We start from the raw sequence: 26,536 nt of genomic DNA, 5'->3' as shown, positions 1-26,536 counted from the left end.
GAAAGAACACCACCTCGCTCACTAACTAAATGAGTCAGTCTAACCTGGGAATACAATCCTGCAGTTAGCTACAGACAGAGTGCGTGATCCGACTGGTCTGATGCAAGAATTTGTAATTGCATGTTATTTAGTTCAGTGACACATGTAAGGTGGGGGAGCAGGGGAGGAAGCCAGAGTGTGGAGCTTCAACTAAAAATTGTTTGTGATTACAGGCATGCCCACACACTTCCAGCCCATGATGTTAAGGAGAAGACAAACCCCTCCAAAATCCCGAAACTTGAAAAAAAAACTCCCCGCGCACCAAGCAAATACAGGGCGGAACGGAGAAGCAGTTACTAGTCAGGCAGTGTGCAGACAGACCTGATGCAGAGGGTCCAGGAAACAAAGGTTGCCAGATCGACGATGAGATATTCCCCTTCCAAATCTTTATGACCACTAACATTCTCCCGTTTGACCTTGGCAAACTTTTTGTCCAAAACTCTACAGCCTGGTCACTCCCCAACTCCCTGTGCTTTTAGATAGAGTCATAAAGTAATGTAAGCACAGAAACAGGCCCTTCGGCCCACTTTGTCCATACTAACCATTACCTATTGATACTAATCGCAACTATCAGTACTTCATCCATAGTCTACCATGCCTTGGCAATTCAAACGCTCATTTAGATGCCCCTTAAATGTTGTGAGAGGAATGGCCTCCAACACCACCTCAGGCAGTGCATTCACCTTTCAACCACCCTCCGTGGAAAAAATTCTTCCTCAGATCCCCTCCAAACCTTCTGCCCCTCACCTTAAACCTATACCCTCTGATCTTCGACAGCTTGGCCATGGGGAAGTGTTTCCTTCTGTTTACCCCACATCTCTCATGATTCTTTATACTTTTATCAGGTCATCCCTCAGCTTTTCTCTGTAACTGTAACACTTTATTCTGCATTCTGTTCCCTTGGACTACCTCAATGCACTGATGCAATGAAATGATCTGTATGGATGGCAGGCAAAGCAAAGATGTTCACCGTATCTCGGTACGTGTGACAATAATAAATCAATTTATCAATTTATTTCTCCAAGGAAAACAAACCCAGCCTATCCAGTCTCTCTTCATAATTGAAACACTTCATCCCAAGCAACATCCTGGTGAATCTCCTCTGCACCCTCTCCACTGCAATCAGCATCGCTTCCCATTTAAGATTCCCATTCTCATCTTCCCTCTGTGGTATTGTCCCCACCACTCCATATCCCTGTGAGCTTGCTCCAGCCCTGCACCCTGTGAGATCTCTGTGCTCTTCCAATGCTGGCTGCTTGAGCATCACGGAATTTAATGGCTCCACCATTGGTGGCCATGCCACGGCTCTGGCTCTGGAACTCCCTCCCTGATCCTCTCCTCCTCCTCAGAACCTGCCTCTCTGACCAAGGGGTTTGGTCACCACGCCAACTACCTCTTCAATGGTTCGGTGTCAAATTTTGTTTGACAGTGGTATCAGTTGAGAGACTTGAGCCAATTTCTGGTCCTTGCATTTGCAGGAAAGATGTGATTGACCCAGACAGGGTGCAGAGGAGATTAATGAGGATGTTGCCTGAAATGGAAGATTGTAGCTATGTGGGAAGTTTGTAGCTATGAGGAAAGATTGGAGAGGCTAAGGTTATTTTCTTTGTAACAGAGGAGGCTGAGGGAGGTGCAGAGAAATTGACAGGTCTAGATAATGTAGATAGGAAGGACTTTATTCTCTTAGCACAGATGTTTAAAAAAAAAAACCAGGAGGCATAGATGCAGAGAGGGGAAATAAGGAAGTGTTTCAAATCAAAGTCGAGTTTATTGTCATCTGCACAAGTACATGTGTGCACAGGTGCAATGGAAAAACTTGCAGCAGCATCACAGGCACAGAGCATCATAAAAGCAGCATTCATTAGGAAAACATAAATTAAATAACAATTACACACAATTTTTACAAGAAAAAAACAAGTAGAACAAAAGAACAAAGTCCATTTTAGTGAAAAGTGATCAAAGTGGTCATAGTTTCACTAAACTCTAGTGATTAGGGTTGTGCCGTTTGGTTCAAGAACCAAACTGTTCTTGAACCTGGTGGTGTGGGACTTCAGGCTTCTGTACCTCCCAGAGGGTGGAAATCACAGTCTGAAAGGTGGTCAAGGCAGACTTGGATGTGTACTGAAAAGCTGTAGGGCCACAAGACCCAGTGGGATTTGGCTCATTTTCAACTGGCACACATATGATGGGCCAAAAAGCCTCATCCTGTGTCAAACACTGTGTGATTCTAATTGTAGAGGTCACCTCTCTGCATTGAACACTGGAGATGGGACATGGAGCGTATGAGGCAGGAAGACCTCCTCAGGTCTCATTCATGCAATTACCAAGGGTATGGTAGCAAAAGGCTGCAATGTTTTGTCTGGTTAGTGGGCCCATCCCACTATTTGGGGGAAGACACCAGCCTTCGGGCAATTTAGGGGGAGCTTTGAGGGGTGGGACAATTGGTCTGTGTGCTTCCAGGTCTTTTGTTTCACAGAGTCAAATAATCCCTGTCCCAGAACACGCTGCTTAATGAGTATGTTCTTGTGTAAAGTGAGATGTCCCAACTTATTCCCAGTAAACTCATTACAACCCACAACATTCCATCATCAAACAATTAACAGCAGAACAGACCTGAACTTCAAACAAACAGCACGGAGAGCTCCTGGACAAACACTCCATTGAGCATAAAAAATGGGAGCCCTGAAGCCCCCGGATCCTGTTCCAATGATCAATAAGATACTGACTTATCACTATCCTGCACAATCCCCCATGTTCGTTTATTTTCTCACTGTTCTATAACCTTTGGACATCTGTCTTGAATATCTGCAGGAATAATCTCGCAGATCAAGGATCTGTTGTGTCCTGGGCTTCCACAGCTCTATTGGGAGGAGAATTTGAAGGAGTTGCAGTCCTCTGAAGAAATTCTTCCCCAAGACACAACCCCTGAAGCCCCTGGCTCTCCATCCTCCAGCCTCTCATCATCGACCCTGCCACCCCACCCAGAACCTTTCATGATTCAGTGATGTCACCTGTCGTTCCTCTAAACTCCAGAGAGCGCCAGTCAATTCTCAACGCAAGACAAATCCTCATCCCACCGATCTGGTCACAGGGAGAATGTGCAAACTCCACACAGACAGCACTGGACGTCTGGATTGAACCAGAGCTGTTGGAGTCATGGGGCAGCTGTGCTAACCACTGGCATCATTAACCCTTCAGTTGCCAATACTGGAGCGGTATTTCTGGGAGGGTTGTCACATAAATGCCCCCCTTTCAATCGCCCCACTCACTCTCCCAGCCATTGGCTTATTCTCTGGTTACACTGCCCTCCACAGCCAATAGGAAAGGAGAACAGACATTTTGTTACCCAATTGTATGAATTCTGACTGTTTGTCCTTCTCCGACAAAGGAATGAAAGGATTCTAATGAAATGAGAAAGAACAACGCTTTCTCCCAGCCTATGCGATCGGCAGTGTCCTGTGGATTAATCTCTGGTTACCAGAGACCAGTCTAGGAGAGCTGACGATCACCATTCACGCAGTGTTCAAGCCTGTCTCCTGCACTCACTGCCTTTGTTTCCCCCCAACAGGAGATAGTGGACTGGTCAATGCCATCCGAGCCATCCAGTTCCACTACTTAAAAGTGGCTTTCCCAGGGGCGAGCGACCATGAGGTAAGTGAAAGCTGGGATAATGGCGCAGAAAGTTGTCATGATGGAAGACAACCCCAGGTACTACATGGGCACACCCTCCTTCAGACCTCAGGGGAAACTAGTTCCATGTGTGAATGAGTGAGAGTGTGTGTGAGTGAGATAGAGTGATACAGCACAGAAACAGGCCGTTCGGCCCAACTTGTCCATGCTGACCAAGCTGCCTACTTGAGCTACTCCCATTTGCCTGCATTTGGTCCATATTCCTGCTAGCTCTTTCCTATCCATGAGATTTGTCCCAGATTCCTTTTAAATGTTGCAGTTTGTGTGTGAGAGAGTGAGAGAGTGAGAGTGAGAGAGAGTGAGAGAGAGAGAGAGTGAGAGAGAGTGAGAGAGAGCGAGAGAGAGCGAGAGAGAGCGAGAGAGAGCGAGAGAGAGAGAGTGTTATAGAGTCATACAGCATCATACAGCATGGAATCAGTCCCTTTTGCCCACCAAGTTCCGTGTTGACCACCAAACACCCATTTACACTGCTGCATCAATACCATTTATTCTTCCCACATTCCTATCAGCTGCACCCCCCCCCCCCCCCCCCCCCACCCACACACACACATTCTACCACCCAAACACACAGCAAGGGCAACCTACAGCAGCCAATTAACCAAAAACCTTCACACCTTTGGGATGTGGGAAAAAACTGGAGCACTGGAGGGAAACCCACACAGACACAGGGAGAACCCAGGCAGTATTGGAGATCGGGATTGAACCCCAGGTCGCTGGAGCAGTGGGGGAGCAACTCTTCTAGCCAATTAGTGCATATAGAGATAGAGTTGTGGTTGACAGACTGACAGAATGTGTGTGTGTGCACGTGCGTGTGCGTGTGAGAAGTATGTGTGTGGGCATGTGTGGCCTATGTCTTGTTACACGTTTGTGTGTACAGTATACATATAGTGTGTGTGTTGTGGTGTGGGGTGGGGGGTGAGGGGGAGAATGTGGAGCCCATGGAGAGACTGATGCAGTTAACAGTAAAACATCAATGGTGGTGGGTGACCTGATACCTACATGGGATGGAGAGGGATGGGTCCCTGGTGTGGGGAGAGCCCCTTGCCGGAAGTGAAGGTAGGGGCACAGACCGTTTGGGCTGAAGTGATCTCTGAATGTAGTTACGGGGGCTGTGCTGGGACCTGGAGCAGGATTGGAACAAGGGTCAGATTTGTTTCTTCCTGAGGGTCCTGGGGAGGCTGACACTCCTCTCATTTCTCCAGCTGAAGCACAAACTGACCAGGAATTTCTTGAAGGAAGGTTACATGGAGAAGACCGGACCCAAGGTAAGAGTCCACCGCTGAACCAGCCAAAGCCATTGGTTTGTTGTCTCTGAGCATTTCACACATCCCGACCAACACCAGGAGCCAGGGTGTGACCACCAGGCACAGTCTGTTCCTGTAATGTGAGCTCAGTGTGTTCTTAACTTCTGCCAAAGTCCATCACTGAGTGTACTGATGGGACCGGTGTCATGGAGGATTCAAACAAAGTGTGGTGTGGCTCATCCAAGAGCACTTCACACACCTTTCCGCAAACACGGAAGCAGACAGTGGAGCGGTCGGTCACATGGCACAGTCCTGAGAGGGACAACAGCCTTAAAGTAACAATTGTTGGTCACACCACTTCAGAAGCATGTTCATTCTTGCAGTTGGCTTTGCAATCCTGCTGAGCATGGACCTCTTGAGGAAAGTGGTCTACTTTCCGATGTTCTCACCTATCTTCAGGAGATAATATCTAGAAATGTACAAGGAGAAGACACTGAGAATTTAGTACACTGGAACGTCTAGAAGGGTATAGGAAGGATAGAATAGTCTCAACAGCATTGGAGTGAAATTCAAAGGGAAGCAAAAGGTATGAGAAAATCAGAGAAACTCCAAAGATATTTTATAAGTACATAAAGAGTGAGAAGAGAACTCGGGGACAAGTAGGGCCAATTAGGGACCAAAAAAGGTAACCTGGAGGTGGATGGGGGTGAAGGTTCTTAATGAAGATTTTGTGACTGTCTTCACCATATTGATATTGTAATTAAAGCGAACGAGTGTAAGTTATTGGAAGGGAGTAACCTAATGAAAGGTGCTGTTTACAAATGGATAAGTTACCGTGAAATATATCCCAGGCTGTTAAATGAAGCAAGGGAGGAAATTGCAGGGGCTCTGTCTACAATTTTTCAATCCTCTCTGACTACAGGAGTGGTGCCAGGGGACTGGAAGACCCTTTACATAGTACTGAAAGGAAGAAAGGGATAAATCAAATTATTAAGGGCAAATTATTGGAATCCATTTGAAGGAACAGTATAACCGTTCATGTGGAAAGGCAAAGATTGCTCAAGGGCTGTCAGCATGGATTGTGTCTGATGAACTTGATTGTACTCTTGAAGAACATAACAAGGAGGGTAGTGAGGGCAGTGCATTTGATGTTGTCTACCTGGATCCTAGCAAGACTTTTAATGGCAGGCTGATCAAAAAAGGAAAAGTCCATGGGATCCAAAGGAGAGTGACAAATTCAATGCAAAACTGACTCAGGGGGCAGAGGATCCTTTTGGGATAGGATTTATGAGCATTTGGAAAACCACAGCCTAATTAGGGACAGTCAGCGTGGCTTTGTGCAGGGCAAGTCATGCCTTACTAACTTGATTGAGTTTTTGACAAGATGATGAGGGTGATTGATGAAGGTAGAGCTGTGGATTTATGCAGCATTCATTCAGAATTTAGATTAAAATATAGGGACCACGACAATCGGTTTGCAGATGATACAAAAGTTGGTTATGTGGTTGACCGTGAGGAGGAAAGCTTTGGATGTCAGGAGATATATGTGGTCTTGTCAGAAAAAAATGGCAAATGGGACAATCATTGGTAATTGGTTTCTTATCGTCTATTATGTTATGTACTGAGATACAGTAAAAAAAATTTTTTGCATGCCATCCAGACAGATCATTTCAAAACTTAAGTACATTGAGATAGTACAAGGGAAAAGCAATAACAGAATGCAGAATAAAGTGTTAAAGTTACAGGGAAAGTGCAGTGCAGGCAGACAACAAGGTGCAAGGGCCACTTTATAGTAGATTTAGAGATCAAGAGTTCATCTTTATCGTACGAGAGGTCCATTTAGGAGTCTTAACAGCAGGATAGAAGATGTTCTGAGCCGTGATCTGGAGAAGTGCGAGGTAATGCACTGGGGAGATGCAAACAACACAGGGCAGCACCCAACACTGAGTATGTGGAGGAAAACAGAGGGACCTTGGGATGTATATTCACAAGTTCTTAAAGGGCAGTAGGACAGGTCAATAAGGTGGTTGAAATGCGTGCAGGACACTTTGTCCTGTTAGATGAGAAATGGAATATTAGAGCAGGAAAATGATGCTAGAACTGTGTACAACAGATAGGTCACAGCTCCAGTACTGCGTACAGTTCTGCTCACCACACTACAGGTCTCAGAACATGAACACAGTCAAGCAGAACGACCTCGTCTCCTTCACTCTTGTGTCATGATGCTTGCTCCTTGAACTGGCTTCCTCTGCTTCTTGTTCCAAGTTGTGCTGAATGAAATCTACCTGCTCCCAAAGTCCCCTGTCTATCAACAATTTCATTCAGGAGGGTATCCCTATTGAGGAGTGTGGCATTGTTCTAGAACTGAGAAGAAATGCTGCAGAATCGATGCCCCTGGTGATGTTTTGCTGACCTCACACACCTTCCCAACCTGTCCCTTCTTCACCTTCTTTACCAAGCAAACTGACCTTTCCGCTTTCCCATCTGAGCCTGTGTGGTCAGGAACAGGTGATTATTCCAGGGCTGTTGTAAATTCTTCAAACTGAAGTGAGCTGAACTGTAAAATTGTTTGCTTCAACTGATCGTCCCGAGACCATGCTTGGAATAGGCGGATCTTACTTCCTCTATCTTGCGTAATAATGACCCCCACAGCCTATATCTCAAATCACCTCAGCGACAGTCAATTAATACTAAAATGTTGTCTGTACCTTGTTAACAATGGTGCTAGAATAGTCTTGAGGGCCACTTTCACACTGGGACTAGTGGCTTTAGAAGCAGCTTGCTGTGTTTCTACAAGCCTGACATACTGTCCACAACAGGTTCAGTCTTTAGCTAATAGATAATTCCTCCAAATGCTGCCTCCATCTTGTCCACAGCCAAGCATTCTGCAAGTTCTTCCATAATCTTACTCTGCATTTCCTTGGGATCTGCTCCCCATTTTATCCAGCCTTGGTTAGCAGACAAGAACATCTTCACTTAGACCCGTGTCTGAATCAGTCCATTGACTTAATGCATGTTCATAGACTTGCCTCAAAGTTGGGTCTTTTTGTGTGTCTCAAGCTACCCCCACTGCTCTTTTGGGGAAAAGCATTTTCTATCACTCGTAGAGTCTAAATTTTAAAACAAAAAAACAAACCCTGCAGATGCCGGAAATGTGAAAGAAATGCAGAAATTGTTGAAAACACTCAGTAGATCGGCGGCGTCTACGGAAAGAGAAGCAGGGTTAACGTTTCTGGTCAAAGACCTTTCATCAGAACTAGGAAAGGGAGAAAAACAAAAAACTAATTTGCAGGGAAGGTGGCAAGAGGTATTGAGAGGTCAAAGGGGATACCTGTGAAGGGGTGAGGCCAGGTCGTGGCTTAATGGGGCAGGTGGACACTGATTATAAGATAAGATATCTTTATTAGTCACATGTACATTGAATCACACAGTGAAATGCATCTTTTGCATAGAGTGTTCTGGAGGCAGCCCGCAAGTGTCGCCACGCTTCCGGTGCCGACATAGCATGCCCACAACTTCCTAATCCGTATGTCTTTGGAATGCGGGAGGAAACCAGTGCACCCAGAGGAAACCCATGCAGACCTGGGGAGAACGTACAAGCTCCTTACAGACAGCGGCAGAAATTGAACCCAGGTCGCTGGCGCTGTAATAGCATTACGCTAACCGCGACACTACCGTGCCTGCTGTGTCTGTGTTACGTGTTGCTAATAACAGAGCTGTGGATGTGCCCAGCGTGTCAAGTTGTACTACTGGGGAAAGAAAAACTGACTCAATATCATAAACAGCAGAAATGGCCAGTTTTGACACAAACAGAGAACATGATTTGCTTAAAGCTGGAGAATTCAACATTGAGTCCAGAAGGCTGCAACATGGCCAGACAGATGATAAGGTTGTGGTGACAGGACACCACAGTCAGACAGGTGGGAGTCAGAGTGGGAGGGAGAATTAAAGTGGTGGGCAACCAGGAGCCGTGTATTACCCCTGTGGGATCATCAAACTTGCATTCTTGCACAGGGGCGGCTCAGAGCTTCTTGAGTTCCCAGCCTCTCAGAGTGTGCTGCAGAATAGATAGGCCAGTTCACGTGAGACATGAGGAACTCGCCCACAATGAACGTTTTTACTCTCGGGCACTTAACAGACTGTTTCTGGAACCTTCGACAGAAGTTATTGCAACCCAGAGAGCAGTTGGCCACATGACAAATGAAGTGACAGACTTGAAGTGACAATTACCGTTCACAGCCAGGTGCTTGTAAGTTTTCGCTCAGAAGTTTTGATCGTCAGCTGAACTTTTCATCTGGAAATTCAAAGAAGGGGAATTCTGATTACTTCTTCTCACCAATGAAGTCACTTCCTTCCAACAGTGAAGTCACTTCCCCATATGGCTGGCAACATTGTGCTCTTAACCTAGGAGGTGGGGCATGTTCTTCATTTGGGAGAGGGTACTCAACTCTGAGGTGACTTTCAATTAATTCAGAGGTCAACAATCTGGGCCCTTTGTGTCTCTGAGCCACTCAGGTCAGGGCTAGCCCAGTCTCCATCCTGGTAGCAAGTTAGTAAGGTGGAGAGATTCAGTGGCAGAACGAATGCCCCATGTAGATAGTGTGACAAGCAGCCAATTCCCCTTTCAAAGCAAGGATGCACTGCTGAGGCTTTATAAGGTGTTGGTCAGACTGCATTTGGAATATTGTGAGCAATTTTGGGCCCCGTCTCTAAGGAAAGATGTGCTGGCCCTGGAGAAGGTCCAGAGGAGATTCACAAGAATGATCCCGGGAATGAAAGGCTTAATCTCTGAGGAGCGTTTATGTCTCTAGGCCTGTACTTGATGGAGTTCAGAAGGATGAAGGGCAATCTCATTGAAACCTACCGGATACTGAAAGGCCTGGAGAGTGTGGACATGGAGCAGGAGAGTCTAAGATCCAAGGGCACAGCCTCAGAATAAAGGGATGTCCCTTTAGAACTGAGATGAGGAGGAATTTCTTCAGCCAGAGGGTGATGGATTGTGGAATTTGTTGCCACAGAGAGCTGTGGAGACCAAGTCATTGGGCGTGTTTAAGGCAGAGATTTATAGGTTCCTGATTGGTAAGGGGCTTGAAAAAGAAATCAGACATGATTAAATCGCAGAGCAGACTCAATGGGCCGAATGGCCTAATTCTGCTTCTTTATCTTATGGTCTTTCCAAATACAAGTCTGCATATCCAATACATGACACCATTGGCCTCTCTACTCCCTACCTATCCCCAACTCTCTCCCTCCATCACACTTGTTCACTCACTCACAGGAGTTTTCACCCACGCACACACTTAGTCTCACTTGCACTTTTTCACACTCAGATTATGTTCTGAAGAAAATTCTTTGCAATTCAAACGTTCAGGAGCAAATAAAACTGGTGCCACAGCAACTTGAGCTGCTGATGTATGGTTCCATCGATGGTAGGTTCAATCCTGACCTTGGGTGCTCTCTCTGTTAAGTGCTGTGCCTCTGTCCCATGTCCCAAGGATTGGTAGCTTAATTGGTTACTGTGAATTACCCCTCGTGTGGGTGAGCAGTAGTTGATGGGTAAGTGAGTGAGAAGAGGTTACAGGGATATAAACAGAAGAATGGGATTAGTTTGAGAGCCGGCATAAACTCAGTGGGCCAAATGGCCTCTGTCATAAATCAATATGAGAATAAAAAAATAATTCACTGCCTTTCTCACTAGCTCCACCTAGCAGATGCATAAGCAAATTACATAAACTTTCAAACTAGTTCATGTTGTGTATTTTAAACTTTGCAATAACAGTTCAATAAGCTTCGTAGAACACAATGCTGAATTAAACTAAATCTCTTCTGCCTGCACATGATCCATATCCCTCCACATTCACGTGTCTATCGAACAACCTCTTAAATGCAACTATCGTGTCCGGACCCCAAGGCCCACAGAAAACCGAACACCAGACCTTTACTGAAGGAGCAGTTTCGGGTCGACTGGACCCGAATCATCAACTGTCCATTTCCCTCCACAGACGCTGCCTGACCTGCTGAGTTCCTCCAGCATTTTGTGTGTTGCTTTTACATCTGATTGCCTGATGTCAGGAAATCATCATCCAAAATGTCTCAGACCCCACAGACAAGACATTAAAGCAAGTTTGTCATTGCCTTTATAATCAAGGTGAGGTTTTGCCCACAACTGCTGCAGGGAAGGAAAATTTCTTAGCTCTTGAAAAAGTGTTCAGGAGGCTACATGCATGTATCATTAACCACCCCCCCCCCCCCCCCTCCCCAAGAGTAAATGTGCAGAAAGAAGTTGGTTACTTGGGCCAGATGGTTGGTGCAAAATACAAACAGCCCATTATCCAAGTCAGAAAGCATCCCAGACTGAATCTTACCCGGACACTGTCCAGTATTACGTCAGGTGCCACTGCAGTGGTACTGACAGCTACGTCAACTGAAGGATGAACCAGGCAGAGGGGAAAGGAACAAAAGAAGTTGTACACCCTCTGTAAGGGAAGTCTCAGCAGTGAGTTCCCCTGGTGTACATCACACCAGTCACACACTGAAGCTCACTTGTGACCTCTTCAAAGTCGAGTTTATTGTCATATGCACAAGTATATGCATGCACAGGTGCAATGAAAAACTTGCTTGCAGCAGCATCACAGGCACATAGCATCAGATCAGCAACACTCACAAGAAAAATATAAATTAAGAATAAATTACGCACACTTTTTTTTAAACAAGAAAAAGTGTTGGGACAGTGATAAACTATGTAATGGAGGGCAGCCAACAAACATTGTCTGCACAAGGGTAAGGCTGTCAGTTTGAAAGTAACAAGGCAATTGCCCCTCTCGCGTTTGTTCTTCTCATCAGCTGAGATTATCAGCCTCTCCGCTAACTGCCACTTGAATCTGACCCATGTCTTCATTCCCCTCGTCCAATTCCACTTGCCTTAGGGTTAGGGATATGGTTACTCTATTAGATCAAGGGAACAGAGGATTGAGAGTCTGGATGTGTACCTGAGGCCAGTCCTAAAACTGCTGCTGAAGACTGAAACCAGGACGGGACTGCAGAGGGTTGAGAAGTGGCACCTTCGAGGAGTCCAGCGACGTGCTAAACCAACAACGTCTGAGTCTCCAACACAAGCAACACCAGTAACCTTTAATGCCAAGGGGAATGTGTGAATCAGCTAAATCTGTAAATGTTGTTAAACTCGTCCCACCTGTTTAAAAGGAGGAAGTGGTGTAGCATTTGTCTTTGCTGTTTGATTCTGTGTCTGTCAGTGTGTGTGTGAAAAGCGACCTGCTGGACACACTCTGCATTCGCTGCCCCCAAGACTTGGAACCTCCAGGGGCATGTACACCACCTACACTTTATCTACCCCATTCAGCAGGACCCAAGGGCTCTCAGAAAGACCCATTTATATATCACCTCATAGTCTCAACCCACTCACTATCTGCAGTCAAGTGCTCGAGGAAGAAAGAATTGCATTGATATAAATAAGACGGACTTGGATTCCTCTGTAACATTCACGATCCAAAGAGCTTTACAGCCAGTGAAGTACATTTGAAGTGTAGCACCTGTTGTAAAGCTGGAATCATAGCTACCAGTCTGTGCACAACAAGATCCCACTGAGAGTAATGGCCAAATAATTTCTTTTAGTTGATTGAGAGATGGATATCGGCCCAGCCCATGAGGGAGAACACTCCGCTACTCTTCAAAATGGAGGGCTTTGGGATCTTGTACATCCCAGTTCAAGGCAGAAGATTATTGAAGTGACATCTCCCACAGCTAGTAGTGTGCTAGCCAGAGCCAGCCAGATTCATCTTCTGCAGATTTCTAAGGAACTCACTGTTCGTTCAATGCCTTGAAAATTAGCTTTCTGCAGCAGCAGCTCAGTGCATTACAGGACGAGGACAGACATAAGTTAACATAAGCAAATTAACAGAAGCTATTCACAACTTGCTCGTGTGCAAAACAATCAACAAAATATAACAACGCTAGTGCAAGTCGTGAGAGAGTAGGTAGAGTCTCATTTTAACATCTGAAACAACAGTTTCAACAGTGCAGCACCCCCCCAGTACCGCACTAACAGTGTAGAATTGGAATTTTGCCCGAAGTTTCTGGGGCAGGTCTTGAACTCACAACCTTCTGACTTGGCGTGTATTTTTTACTGGGGCCTCACAAAGCCCTCACCCTTCTATCGCTGACGTCAATACCTGGCCTCCCAGCCTCCCCTCGGATTCTGCCTACACTTCTCGCTGCCTTGATAAAGCAGTCAACATAATCAAAGACCCAACCCACCCCAGACATTCTCTCTTCTCCCCTCTCCCATCAGGCAGAAGATACAGAAGCCTGAAAGCACGTACCACCAGGCTCAAGGACAACTTCTATCCCACTGTTATAAGACTATTGAACGGTCCCCTAGTACGATAAGATGGACTCTTGACTTCACAATCTACCTTGTTGTGACCTTCCACCTTATTGTCTACCCGCACTCTCAGTAACTTTAACACTTTACTCTGCATTCTGTTATTGTTTTACCTTGTACTACCCTCAATGCTCTGTGTAATGAATTGATCTGCATGAACGGTATGCAGGACAAGTTTTTCACTGTACTTCAGTACATGTGACAATAATAAACCAATTCCAACTCCAATTCCTTGTGTAAGTAACATGACAGCTCCAGCAACAGACACTGGAGGAAAGTACAGCACCCAACCGAAAGGCTCATTCAGTCTTCTCTTTCTCACAGCAAACCGAAGGCTTCAAGAAACGATGGTTCACTCTGGATCATCGGCGCCTGATGTACTACAAGGATCCTCTGGTACGTATGTTAGTCGGGGTCCAAATCACCCAGGCTGGTAGGGGGGGGGGGGGGGGGGGGGGGGGAGGTAATCTCCCTCTCTCCCCTCCATGCTCTCTCCCCCTCGCTCTCGGCATGGGCGAGTTGGACCAAAGGGTCTGTCTCTCTGTCATATGCACCCCTTGTTCTCCTGCTCTCTGACCCTCTTATACTCTGGGTGGCCAGTATATGGAATGAGCTGCCAGAGGAAGTGGGTGAAGCAGGTACATTCACAACATTTAAAAGGTACTTGGACAAGTCCATGGGTAGGAGAGGTTTAGTGGGATATGGGCCGAACACTGACAAGTGGGACTAGCTTCGATGGGAATATTGGACAGCATGGACTAGTTGGGCCGAAGGGCCCATTTCCATGCTGTGTGACTCTATGAATCTCTCTCTCTGCCATTTCCTCTCTCTATCACACCCCCAGCTCTCTCTGCAGACTTTTCTCCCATAGTCTGTCAAACACTTTCACACATGAACTCTCAGCCTCACTCGTGTGTTCTCTCATCTTTCTCTGTCTTTCTCACTCACTTTCTCCTGATTATAAAGAGTCCCTATGATAGATTTCAGAATGCTCTCGGTCCATTGTTGAGTGACTGTGGACAGCCCATGCAATATACCTCACAGCCTGCTGGAGATGGGTCATAGTCATAGAGAAACGCAGCACAGAAACAGGTCCTTCGGCCCAATCCATCCATGCCGACCAAGATGTCCATCTAACCCGAGTTCCATTTGCCTGCATTTGGCCCATATCCCTCTAATCTCCTATACCTGTCCAAGTATCTTTCAAATGTTGTTGTACCTGCCTCAACTTTGGCAGCCTTCTATGTGAAGAAGTTGCCCCTCAGGTCCCTTTTAAATCTTTCTGCTCTCACCTTCAACCTATGCCCTCTAGTTTTTGGTTCCCTCACCCCAGGAAAAAGCCTGCGGGCATTCACCCTATCTATGCCCCTCGTGGTTCGATACACCCGATGGTATTGAGTGATGAATTGGCACACAGGACAACACATCTGGATGACACTGGGCAATGTTACTGGGACAATGAGATACAGGGGTATAAGAAGGGAAGGTCGCAAGTGAGAGGTGCAAGCAACTAGTCAGTCCAAATGAGTCGATTGGGGAACCATACTACGTAAGCAAGCATATTGAGAAAGGGAGTCCTTGCAGTGACACAGTGGTGTGACTGGCAAATCCAGGCCTTTCCTGAATGAAAATGGAAGTTGCAATGTTTCCCATGTTGGCTCACTGATTTCACAACAGATTGTGGAATCCTTCACCCCTTGTACAGAGCGCCCAGGAATCGGTGACGTCCCAGCCTGATATCGGAGTGTTGCGGTAGGTTGTGGGCTCACACAGGAGGCCCTAATGTGAGGAGGCAGATTATGTTTTACCAGAGCAGCATTAGGAGCGGCAGATCTCAGTGACCTGGGTAGAATGGAGAAGCTGTGGTTGTTCATCCTACAGCACAGAAAACCAAGGGGAGGCTTACCAGAGGTTCAGAACCGTGAAGGGCCTCGATAGAATAAATGCAGAGGAAATTTCCACTGAGAGAGTGAGATGGAGAGTGAAAACCAATAAACTGCAGATGCTGGAAATATAAAATAAAACAGAATATTGGAAAACACTCAGCAGGTCAGCCCGTATCTGCGGGAAGAGAAGCAGAGTTAATTCTTCAGGTCAAAGACTGTTTATCAGAACCAGGAAGGAGACAAAAGAAGCTTGTTAAGCTGCAGGGAGGATCGGGGAGAGGGGGTGTCTGATAGGGTAAAACCAGGGTGACCACGGGGTAAACTGTAAACAAGGCTAAACAACTGACACAAGAGACTGCAGATGCTGGAATCTGGAGCAAAAACAGTCAAGATCCTTCATCTGGAGGTTTTGACTGAGACCCTACATCTGGACTGAAAGATAGAGGGGAAATGGCCAGTATAAAGGGGAGGGTATCCAGTCAATGAGTGAGTGGGAGCAGTCAAAAAGTGAGAACATAGACAAAAGGACGTAGGAGTTGTGAACTACAGAGCAGGAAGACATGCCAGGGAGAGATGTGGACTCAAGCAACTACAGATACTGTAATCTGGAGTGAGGCACTGTCTGCTGGAGGAGCTCAGCGGGTCAGGCAGCATCTGTGGAGGGAACAGAATTGTTGACGTTTCAGGTCAGGACCCTGCGTCAGGACTGACTTTTTTTTGTCAGCAAACGATTTTCGTTCAGCGAGTTCTGGTACAGGAGAGCTGTCTGAAAGCAGATTCATTGGGAAATTTCAAAGAGGACTTGGATGCGTGTTTGAAAGGTAAATGCGCAGGGCTGTGGGGAGTAAGAGTGAATGGAGAGCTCGGTCAAAGGTCGCTGATCAACAAGCCACCACCGGGAAGTATTAAAGGGCCACTGCATGTATTATCCCCACAGGATGCGTTTGCCAGGGGCGAGGTCTTCATTGGCAGCAGCGATAATGGTTACATGGTCAAAGAGGGACTTCCGCCTGGCACACAGGGCAATGGGAACTGGCAGTACGGCATCACCATAGTAACGCCGGACCGGGACTTCCTGTTCACCTGTGAGACAGAAAGAGACCGCCGGGATTGGATGGCGGGTGTTCAATGGAGTTATGAGTCAACAGATGGTCACCGCAAGAATACACAGGTATTGTCTGCCTGTTCCCTCACCTCAGTCTTCCCCCCCACCTCACAACCATCTCTTCCTCTCTCTCTCTCTCCCCTGCCTCACTCACTCCCCACCTCAGTCTTCTCCCCCCCATTCTTTTCCCACCTCACTGTGTGCCCCTCAACTACTCCCTACCTTCATTCTCTTCCAACCCGTCTTCCCCCCTCCAACCCTGCCTAACTCCTGCTGCGCCTCGAATATTCACCTGCCTTCACTCTCTTCACCTCTTACTCTCTTCCCTCCAACCCCACCTCATTCCCTCCGCCACCTCCATTCCCTCCCTCACTCTCTTCTCCGTCCTTCACTCTCCACAGCCCCCTTCCCCAAACCTCACTCTCTGGACCATCTCATGCTCTTCCCCACTTCCCTATCTCCACCCCCACTGCGCTCTCATACCCATTCTACTCTGTCTTATGAGCAACAGATGCTCCATCATTACTGCTACACTGAATAGAAAGATCCCAGGACCCACACCATCGCTGCATTAGGGACCACAGATCATGACAATTGTTGGTTACGTTTGAGCTAAGCACTGAAAGAAGGTCCTGTCTGAAGAGCAATGTCCCAGGCAGAGACATTGGGAAAATGGGTTTGAAAGCATTAATACTCATGACAGAATATCCTAGCGCTAGAGGTCACAGGAGCGCAGAAACAGGCCCTTCTGCCCACTGTGTCCACACTGACCATCAAGCGCCCATTTTACGTTAATCCAATCTTATTCTCCTCAAATTCCTATCGCTCCCCTCCCCCCAAAGATTCTACCACTTACCTACATGCTCGAGGCAATCTACAGCGGCCAGTTAACCTACCAACCTGCACGTCTTTGGGATGTGGGAGGAAACCGGAGCACCCGGGGGAAACCCATGCAGTCACAGGGAGAACATGCAAACTCCACACAGACAGCACCCGAGGTCAGGATTGAACCCAGGTCTCTGGCACCGTGAGGCAGCGACTCTAGTAGCTGCGCCACTGTGCTGATCCACACACGACAACCAAATATGTGGATAGCAGAACGCAACAAGAATTCAGGAAGTGGGGGAGGAACTAGGATGAGGAGGGGACAGGGTAGATGCAGGGAAGGAGAACTGGAGAAAACCATTGTTTTCTGCAGATTATATCAGCCTTGATTTAATTAACTGAATTATTTAATTAACTTAATTCAGGGGCCTGGTGTGAAGATACAGTGATGTGAATTCTGATCCCAACACAGATGAGAAATATAAATTCAATTCACAAGATCACAAGACAAGGGAGCAGAAGCAGGCCATTCGGCCCATCGAGTCTGCTCCAAGGAAAGGGAAATAGAAATGAGAAATGGGGAATGGGGGAAGAAAAAAAACCTATTCTAATCCCAATTTCCGGCCTTATCCCCATATCCCTTGATATCCTGACTATTTAGATATCTATCTATCTCCTCCTTGAACGCCCCCACTGATCTGGCCTCCATTGCTGTACGTGGCAAGGAGTTCCACAAATTCACCACCCTCTGGCTAAAGAAATTCATAGACTGGGCTAGTACATAAGGAGACCATTCAGCCCATCATGTCCAGTCCAGCTTTCTACCAGAGCATTTCACTAGTTCCATGCCCCTGGCCCCTTCTCTATAGAATGAAGTGAATTCTGGAATAAAGCTCCCTCAGAAGTAATGGCGGGAAGCAACTCGGACTTCTTTGGGATGTGGAAGGAAACGGGAGCACCCGGGGGAAAATTACACGGTCACAGGGAGGACGTGCAAACTCCACACAGACAGCGCCGGAGGTCAGCATTGAACTTGGGTCGCTGGAGATGCCAGGCAGCAGCTCTACTAGTTGCACCAGTGCACTGCCCGATCAGGGCCCGAGTCCGGAGGTTTCCCATGGTTCACCTGTTGCTGCTTACTCCAGGCAGTCAGGAGGGAATAAGGAGCAGGGGGAACAAGTAAAGTGTTTCTATGTTCATTTCTTCCTTGATTTAGTGAATTGTTCTTGTCTCTCTTTCAGTGGAAGCCTACTTCAAGCACAGACGGTAGACTGCGCTAACCAACCTCTGAACTTCCCATACACCCATACAGATTAACAACACAATGCTGCTGGAAGGCATTTCACCAATGACTCCAACCACTCCTGGTGGAAGCAGGTGCCATTTCCCCAGAATCTTCATCTAACTGTGGGCTCGCAAATGGGAGCCAGGGCTGAAACAGGACACACAATGTTCAGCCTTGTTAAGCGCGGGCGGAGGGCTTCAGTCACCTGACTTGCTGATGTGACTCCTCCTGTCTTTGAGGTGGCAGCGCTGCTATCGGCCTCGTTGGGAACGCACAACACAAGCCGGAGTCCCCAGCTGCCCATTCCTGGTGAGGAGTGCTTCAGGAGCTGGGATTGCACTGTGAGGCACAGTTCACGAAGATCAGAATTGTCTGTCCCATGGAATTAATTAGGGAACAAAATAGAGACGGAAAAGGGAAAAATGCTCTACAAAGTAATAGAAGGGCATTCTTCAGAGGAGCAGAAATGATAGGACAGTGTAAACTCCTTCTATACTGACCCGTGCTCTTCCTCCCTGGGGAGAGTTAGATGGGACAGTGTAGAGGAAGCTTTCTGGATTCTAAATTGTATTCAATTAACTGGGGGAACAGGAACACAGGGTATCCGAAACCTGAAAGTTCTGATTCCCTCAGCACTGACATCCTGAATTTTTTCAGCCGTGAAAACTCAACAAGACTTCTGCTTTCGGTTCAGAGACTCTTACAGCCCCTCGAGAGTGGAGCAGGGCTTCAGGCAGTTGTAGCTGATCACCCCACTGATGGTCCCACCCACTGTCTGAAGACCTGTCTCCATCACAGGATGGGAGGCACAGTCAGGCTACTGCTGCTTAGTGATGGTGAAACATGCTCAATGTGTTAACTGCTTCGACCAGGAAACATCAGAAAAAATAACATGTAAACCTTACAATAAAGTGGTGCAATCTTCCTGAGATTGCCAATGCAGTTTGTCAACACGTACTCCAGTATAAGTACAGAAACTTGATCCAAACGCAATTAGTACTTGTACAGAACATTAAAGAGAAAGTACTAGAAACAGTTAGTGGGTCAGGCAGCATCAGCACAGAAAGAAACAGCGTTAATCCTTCAGGTGAATGACCTTTAATCAAAATAGTGAACAGGGAGTTGTACTCTTACTTCATCAGTCGGGGCATTGGGTATAAAAGTTGGGAGGTCATGGTGCGGTTGTACAGGACGCTGGTGAGGCCGCACTCAGAGTATTGTGTTCAGTTTTGGTCACCCTGCTATAGGAAAGGTGTTATCAAACAGGAAAGAGTGCAGAAAAGATTTACGAGGATGTTGCCAGGACTTGAGGGACTGAGTTGTAGGGAGAGGTTGGACAGACTAGAACTTTATAGGTCACTTTATAGGAGACTGAGAGGTGATCTTATAAAATCATGAGGGGCATAGATAGGGTGAATGCACTCAGCCTTCTTCCCAGGGTTGAAGAATCAAGAACCAGAAGGCATAGGTTTAAGGTGAGAGGGGAAAAATTTAATAGGAACTTGAAGGGCAACTTTTTTTTTTACACACAAAGGGTGGTACGTATGTGGAATGAGCTGCCAGAGGAAGTGGTTGAGGCAGGTACAATAACTTTTAAAAGACAGTTGGACAGGTACATGGATTGTAAAGGTTTAGAAGGTTATGGGCCAAACGTTGGCAAATGGGACTAGCTTGGATGGGGCATCTTGGTTGCCATGGACCAGTTGGGCTGAAGGGCCTGTTTCTGTGTTGAACTGACTATCTAAGCTGTGCTTACCCTGCTCTTGATTGAACAGTGTAGAGGGAACAATACTCTTGTATCTAACCCATTTTTTGGTATTATTTTCCCCAATTTCTGCTCCCCTTGTTCTCAGAGCATGTGATGGGACAATGTAGAGGGTGCTTTGATCTCCAACTAACACACTTTTTGTTTTTTTTTCCTTGAAGCTTCGCCCTGTCCCTGTCCTGGGACTGTTTGATGGGATAGTGTAGAGGGGTCTTTACTCTGTACCTAAACCTTTTATGTCCTTTTATTCCTTAACTCCCTCTGTGGGATAAGACAGTGTGGAGGGAGTTTTGCCCTCTATCTACATTATGTTCAATCATTTCTATTCTGACTCACTGACCGCAATGGAAACTTTGTTTCTCTCTGCAGAGCTGCTGATTGACCTGCTGAGTATTTCCAGCATTTCCTATTTTATTTCAAGATTTCCACAATCTGAAATAATCTTCTCCTGTGGCATGTAAATTTAATTCAATAAAATATCCAAAACAACGTGCTGTCTTACCAGACTATGGTGAGATACACCCTGCAGTTTAAAATAGTTAAATTTTTTTTAATTTAAATTTTTTTTTAAATTTAAATTTTATTTACAGCATGGTAACAGGCCCTTCCGGCCCAACGAGTCCGCGCCACCCATTCTTAACCCATATTAACCTACCTGTACGTCTTTGGGATGTGGGAGGAAACCGGAGCACCCGGAGGAAACCCACGCAGACACAGGAGAATGTACAAACTCCTTACAGACAGGGCCGGGAATCGAACCCCGATCACTGGTGCTGTAATAGCGTCGCGCTAACCGCTACACTATTGTGCTGCCCATTTTGCATGAATATAAATTATTGTTGGTGGTGCAGTAGTGTGGTGGTTCAGTTACTGGAGTAGGAGAGAGCATTCTGAACCATTGATCCAGAGACATACGAGTTCGAATCCCAGCATGGGAACTGGGACTAAATTCAATTAAGTAACTATGGAATTTTAAATAAAAATAGAATTATTAACCTGGAAAGAAGACAATTATCTTAACAACCCAGGGAAGGAAGTTCCATATTTCCTCACTATGGCATAGAGAATAAGAGGGCATTAAGGCCCATCGTGTCCATGCTAACTCCCATTCCCCCACCATAACCTACTCTCCCCCCACACTCCCATCAGCTCCTCCCAGATTCTACCACTCATCTACACACCAGGGGCAATTTACGTTGGCTACCAACCTGCATGCCTTTGGGGGCACAAGAGATTACAGAGGCTGGAATCTGGAGCAAAATCCAAACTGGCAGAAGATCTCAGTGGGTCGAGCAGCATCCGCGAGGCAAAGGGGTGGACGACGTTTCAGGTCGAGACCCTGGGATATGGGAAGAAACACGGAGCACCTGGGGGAAGCCCATGCGGTCACAGGGAGAAGGTGCAAACTCCACACAGACAGAACCTGAGGTCAGGATTGAAGCCGGGTCTCTGGTGCTGTGAGGGAGCAGTTCTACCACTGCGCCACTGTTCAGTCCCTGCTTTACCCCGTCTGGCCTTCATGTGATTCCAGACCCACTACAATGGTGACTTTTCACTGCTTGCTCAGTTCCGGGGCAGTTAGGGATAGACAATAAATGCCAACACTGTCAGTGATATCCACACTCACCAATAATGGAGAGATGGAATTCGGGAATGACTGACAGACCAGTATTGAGGGTGCATCGTGCGTGACCTTGATCGCCAGTCCAGGCTCGGGAAGGACGCAATCCCTCATCTCAATGAGCAGAAAAAAATTTGCTGTGATTCAAAAGAATATGAACCCCCTCCTCAGCAGTTCAGTCTCTGCTGGCTGTGAGATGAGAGGCTGACGTTTAATGATTTTATGGGCAGGGCAGTCACAATGAGAGTGAGTGAATCTGAAATCACAAAGCAATGGGACGCAAATCCATCGATGAACCCCAAACGGAGGGGACCCTCGGGTGGTGGACAGGGGTGGGGTTGTGGGGGGAGGGAGCAGAGAAGCGATGTCACAGGTGTCAGATCCGTCAGCTGCCGTTCATAAAATCACAGGACTGTTACGGCACAGGAGGAGGTCAGCGTAGTCTGTGACAGATCAACGTTCCAAAAGGAATCAGTGAAAACCCTCGCAATGCCAAGATGTTGTGCAGTCGACAGACACCTCGTCTCTGCTTCAAATGGGCTTCTGTTGTTTTTGAACAGTGACCCCTAATTCTAGATTCTCTCTCAAAAGCAAACATCCCCTCCCCATCCGTCCTGCCGCGACCCCTCAGAAGCTTTTAGGTTTCAATCAAATTCTCACTCATGGAAGCTCCAGCAGATACAAGTGTAGCCTGTCCAAACTTTCCTTATAAGACAACCCACCCATTCTAGGTACCAATCTAGAAAAACTTCCCTAAACTGCTTCCAACGAATTTATATCCTTAAATAAGGAGCCCAGTACTGTAGACAGTACTCCAGGTGTGGTAAACATAACCTCCCTACTTTTCTACCACAATGGAGCAGCTCTGTGTACTAGTCTTTGGGGAATCAGGCACAAGGATATCCAGATCCCTCTGTCTCTTCTATTGTTTGCAAAGTGTTTGCAGCCACTCGTACAAATGTCCATTACACAGCTCCATTGAGGAGGCAGGAAGCACAACAGGTGGACTGCACCCCACAGTCTATTTAATGCCAGTGCTCAATGCAAACTTCTAACCCATGGAAGGGGTTTATGAGAAAAAGACTGTGCACAAATATGGTACCTTTTGCAAACTGACCTACAGCCAACCCAAAGTAAACACAGTAATGTGATTGGGTGATGGTCAAGCCCTTGAATTAAATGCCATCACTAAGGACTCTCACCACCGGGGACATGCCCTCTTCTTGTTACTACCGTTGGGCAGGAGGTACAGGAGCCTGAAGACCCACACTCAGCGATTCAGTAACAGCTTCTTCCCCTCCGCCATCAGATTTCTGAATGATCCATGAACCCACTACACTATAGTTAGTATAGTGTAGTGGGTCCAACCTGCTACACTACGTGAATGCACAGTCTTTTTCCCAGGGAAAGGGAATCAAAAGCATGGGTTTAAGGGGAGAGGGGAAAGATTTAAAAGGGACCTGAAGGGTTACTTCTTCACACAGAGAGTGGTGCATATATAGAACAAGCTGTCAGAGAAACTGTTTGAGGCAGGTACAATAACAACACTTAAAAGACATTTGGATAAATACATTGGGTTTAGAAGGAGATGGGCCAAGTGCGGGCAAGTTGGACTAGCTTAGGTGGGCGCCATGGTTGGCATGGACGTTGGGCCGAAGGGCCTGTTTCCGTGTTGTGTTACTCTATGACTATGATATTCATCCCTTAACCAATGTAAGAAGCTGGAAGCAGGTGTAAGCTGTTCAGCACCTTGAGCTTGCTCCACTATTCAGTAAAGTCATTGCTAGTCTACTAACTCCATATCCCTGATTCCCTTGATATGTAAAAAATATTTCAAAGTCAAAGTTGAGTTTATATACACACAAGTCCACATGTGCACAGGTGCAATGAAAAACTTACCTTCAGCAGCATCACAGGCACAGAGCATCAGATAAGCAGCATTCACAAGAAAAACATAAATTAAACACAAATTATACACAAATTTTACATGAAAGAACACAATTAGAACAAAAACAAAGTACATTGCAGTGCCAAGTGGTCATTGCGTTACTATACTGAGGTAGTCATTAGGTTGTTCAAGAACCAAATGTTTGAAGGGAAGTAGCTATTCTTGAACCTGGTGATATGGGACTTCAGGCATCTGTACCTCCTGCCCGACAGTAGCTGCAAGAAGATGGCATGGCTCAGACGGCGGGGATCTTTGATGATAGATGTTGCCTCATTTAGGTACTACCATATTTGACCACTGCCTTAAATGTATTCAGCAAATGATCCTCCACAGCTCCCATTGGCAGAGAATTCTAAAGATTCACTGCAGAGTGGTGAAAAAATTTCTTTTGCACCTCCATCCTAAATAGCCTACCCCTTCTTTTGAGACTGTGACCCCAGGATCCAGGATCCTCCCTGCATCTGCCCTGTCAGGCCCAACAAACAGTCTGCTGGAGGATTCAAACTCAGGGGGTTGAGCAGCATAAGGGTCATAGAGTCATACAGCACGGGATCTGTGGGAGGAAAGGAACTATCAATGTTTCGGGTCAAAACCCTGCCTCAGAATCCTCAATGCAGGGTTTCAACCTGAGACGTCGACAATTCCTTCCCCACCCCCACAGATGCTGCTCGACCTGCTGAGTTCCTCCAGGAGATTGTTTGTTGCTTCAGATTCCAGCATCTGCAGTCTCGTGTCTCCACTGTCAAACCACCTTGGAGGGCGACAAGTATCAGTGCGATCAGCACGGAACCAGAACTTAATCGTTCTCACCAGCTGTCTGTAGGATGTTCCTGGGTGCACATTGGCTGCTCTGTCCCCGACAGTACAATGCTGACTGTGCATTGGGCTGTGAAAGGGATGTGAATGGCACTATAGAAATATTCTAAATCAAACCCAAGATAAGATATCTTATTAGTCACACGTACATCGAAATACAGCACCTTTTGCGTAGTGTGTTCTGGGGGCAGCCCGCAAATGTCACCACACTTCCAGCGCCAACATAGCACACCCACAACTTCCTAACCCGTACATCTTTGGAATGTGGGAGGAAACCCACACAGACACAGGGAGAACATACAAACTCCTTACAGATAGCAGCTGGAATTGAACCCGGGTTGCTGGTGCTGTAAAGGGTTACACTAACCACTACACTACCGTGCCTACTCCACCGAGTACGGTGGCACAAGGGTGCAGATAGTGGAACTACTGCCCCACAGCACCTGCGACCCCAGTCTAATCCTGGCCTGCGGTGCTGTCTATGTGGAGTTCGCACATTATCGCTGTGTCTGTGTGGGTTTCCCCCAGATGGTCCAGTTTCCTCCCACATCCCAAAGGTGTGCAGGTTGGCAGGTTAGTTGGCCACTGTAAATTACTGTGTAGGTGAGTGGTAGAATCTGGTGGGGGAGGAGTTGATGAGGTGGGGAGAATAAAAGATAGGATTAATGTGGGATTGGTGTAAATGGGTGTTTGATGGTCAGCACAGACCCAGTGGGCTGAAGGGCCAGTTTCCATGCTGTATTTCTCTAGGACTCCACGTAGTACATTGTGTTTACTCACCTCTGACAACACTGTCCAAACTTGCAGCATCTACCAACAAGATTAATGTAGGATTTTTGTGACTGGGTGTGATGTCGCAATGTCAAATGAAGAGCAAGATCGCAGAGAACCCAAATGCAGAACACCGGTACAAGACTGGAGTCAGGATGCTTTCTTGGAACCAAACACAGGCAACGACCAGAAGGAATCTTGCCTCAGAGCTCTGAGATCCCAACACAAAAACAGGGGTTCCAAGGAGAACAGCAAAACCAGGACTGTTCTAGAGTTGACAGCTCTTAAGCAGCCAGGAGACAAAAGTATACCCAAAGATTGACCAATACTCTGGCAACTAGTGCTAGTGAAACCAGGGTTCTTATCCTAGTCTCCTGATGGCACTCAGGTGTGTGTTGTTATGCAATTAGTAGAGCATGGACTCCATGTGCTGCACAACGAGGCACCATCAATGGAGCCGAATCAAGGGCCAGCACACAGAACCATGACACGTAACCGGCATGAACATTTTAAGTAATCCCCCCCCCCATGCTTCTTCCCTTTCCTAGCCCATCTCTCTTTCTTCTACCCTCCAAATCTTTTTCCTTTCTCTCTTCACCTTTAATAAGATAAGATAAGGTTTCTTTATTAGTCACATGTACATTGAAATGCATAGGGAAATACATCTTTTCTTTTGCGTAGAGAGTTCTGGGGAACAGCCCGCAAGTGTTGCCAAGCTTCAGACCTCAACATGCCCACAACTTCCAAACCCGTACGTCTTTGGAATGTGGGAGGAAACCGGAGCACCCGGAGGAAACCCACGCAGACATGGGGAGAACGTACAAACTGTTTACAGACAGCGGCTGGAATTGAACCAGGGTTGCTGGCACTGTAATAGCATTACGCTAACCACTACACTACCGTGCCTTTGACCCATTCCCCCAGTAGATCTGCTCTCCCCTCCTCCCCTGTACCTGCCTATCACTATCTCTTACCTACATCTACCTATCACCACCTTGTGCCCACCCCGTCTCCCCTCTTTTGTTCACCTGTCACTGCTCTGCTTTTCCATCCTATATATTGGGCTTCCCCTTTTCCTATCTTCAGGCCTAAGGAAGGGTCCTGACCCGAAACGTTGACCGCCTGCTTTTCTCCACGGAT

At 46.8% G+C, this 26,536-nt stretch overlaps 1 protein-coding gene and 1 long non-coding RNA gene across 2 annotated transcripts in view; one reads left to right on the top strand and one right to left on the bottom strand.

Annotated features, from left to right (window-relative positions):
• LOC127585625 (arf-GAP with dual PH domain-containing protein 1-like) overlaps positions 1-19,432 on the top strand; it is a 51,450-nt gene extending 32,018 nt beyond the window's left edge. The window contains 6 exon segments of the mRNA XM_052043235.1: positions 3,608-3,620; positions 3,623-3,690; positions 4,932-4,994; positions 13,699-13,770; positions 16,198-16,431; positions 18,432-19,432. Coding sequence (XP_051899195.1) covers positions 3,608-3,620; positions 3,623-3,690; positions 4,932-4,994; positions 13,699-13,770; positions 16,198-16,431; positions 18,432-18,470 — 489 coding nt within the window. The 3' untranslated portion in view covers positions 18,471-19,432.
• Positions 5,015-12,084, bottom strand: LOC127585626 (uncharacterized). Its single transcript, XR_007958545.1, has 3 exons — positions 11,963-12,084; positions 9,204-9,267; positions 5,015-5,442 (listed from the first exon to the last, which is right to left on the bottom strand). It is a non-coding gene; the product is annotated as an uncharacterized LOC127585626 (long non-coding RNA).
• Positions 19,433-26,536: the final 7,104 nt, after the last annotated feature.

This window comes from Pristis pectinata, chromosome 33 (genome assembly GCF_009764475.1).
Source record: "Pristis pectinata isolate sPriPec2 chromosome 33, sPriPec2.1.pri, whole genome shotgun sequence".
Taxonomy (NCBI): domain Eukaryota; kingdom Metazoa; phylum Chordata; class Chondrichthyes; order Rhinopristiformes; family Pristidae; genus Pristis; species Pristis pectinata.
Note: the sequence above shows the minus strand (reverse complement) of the source record. Positions and strands in the feature narration are given on the sequence as shown.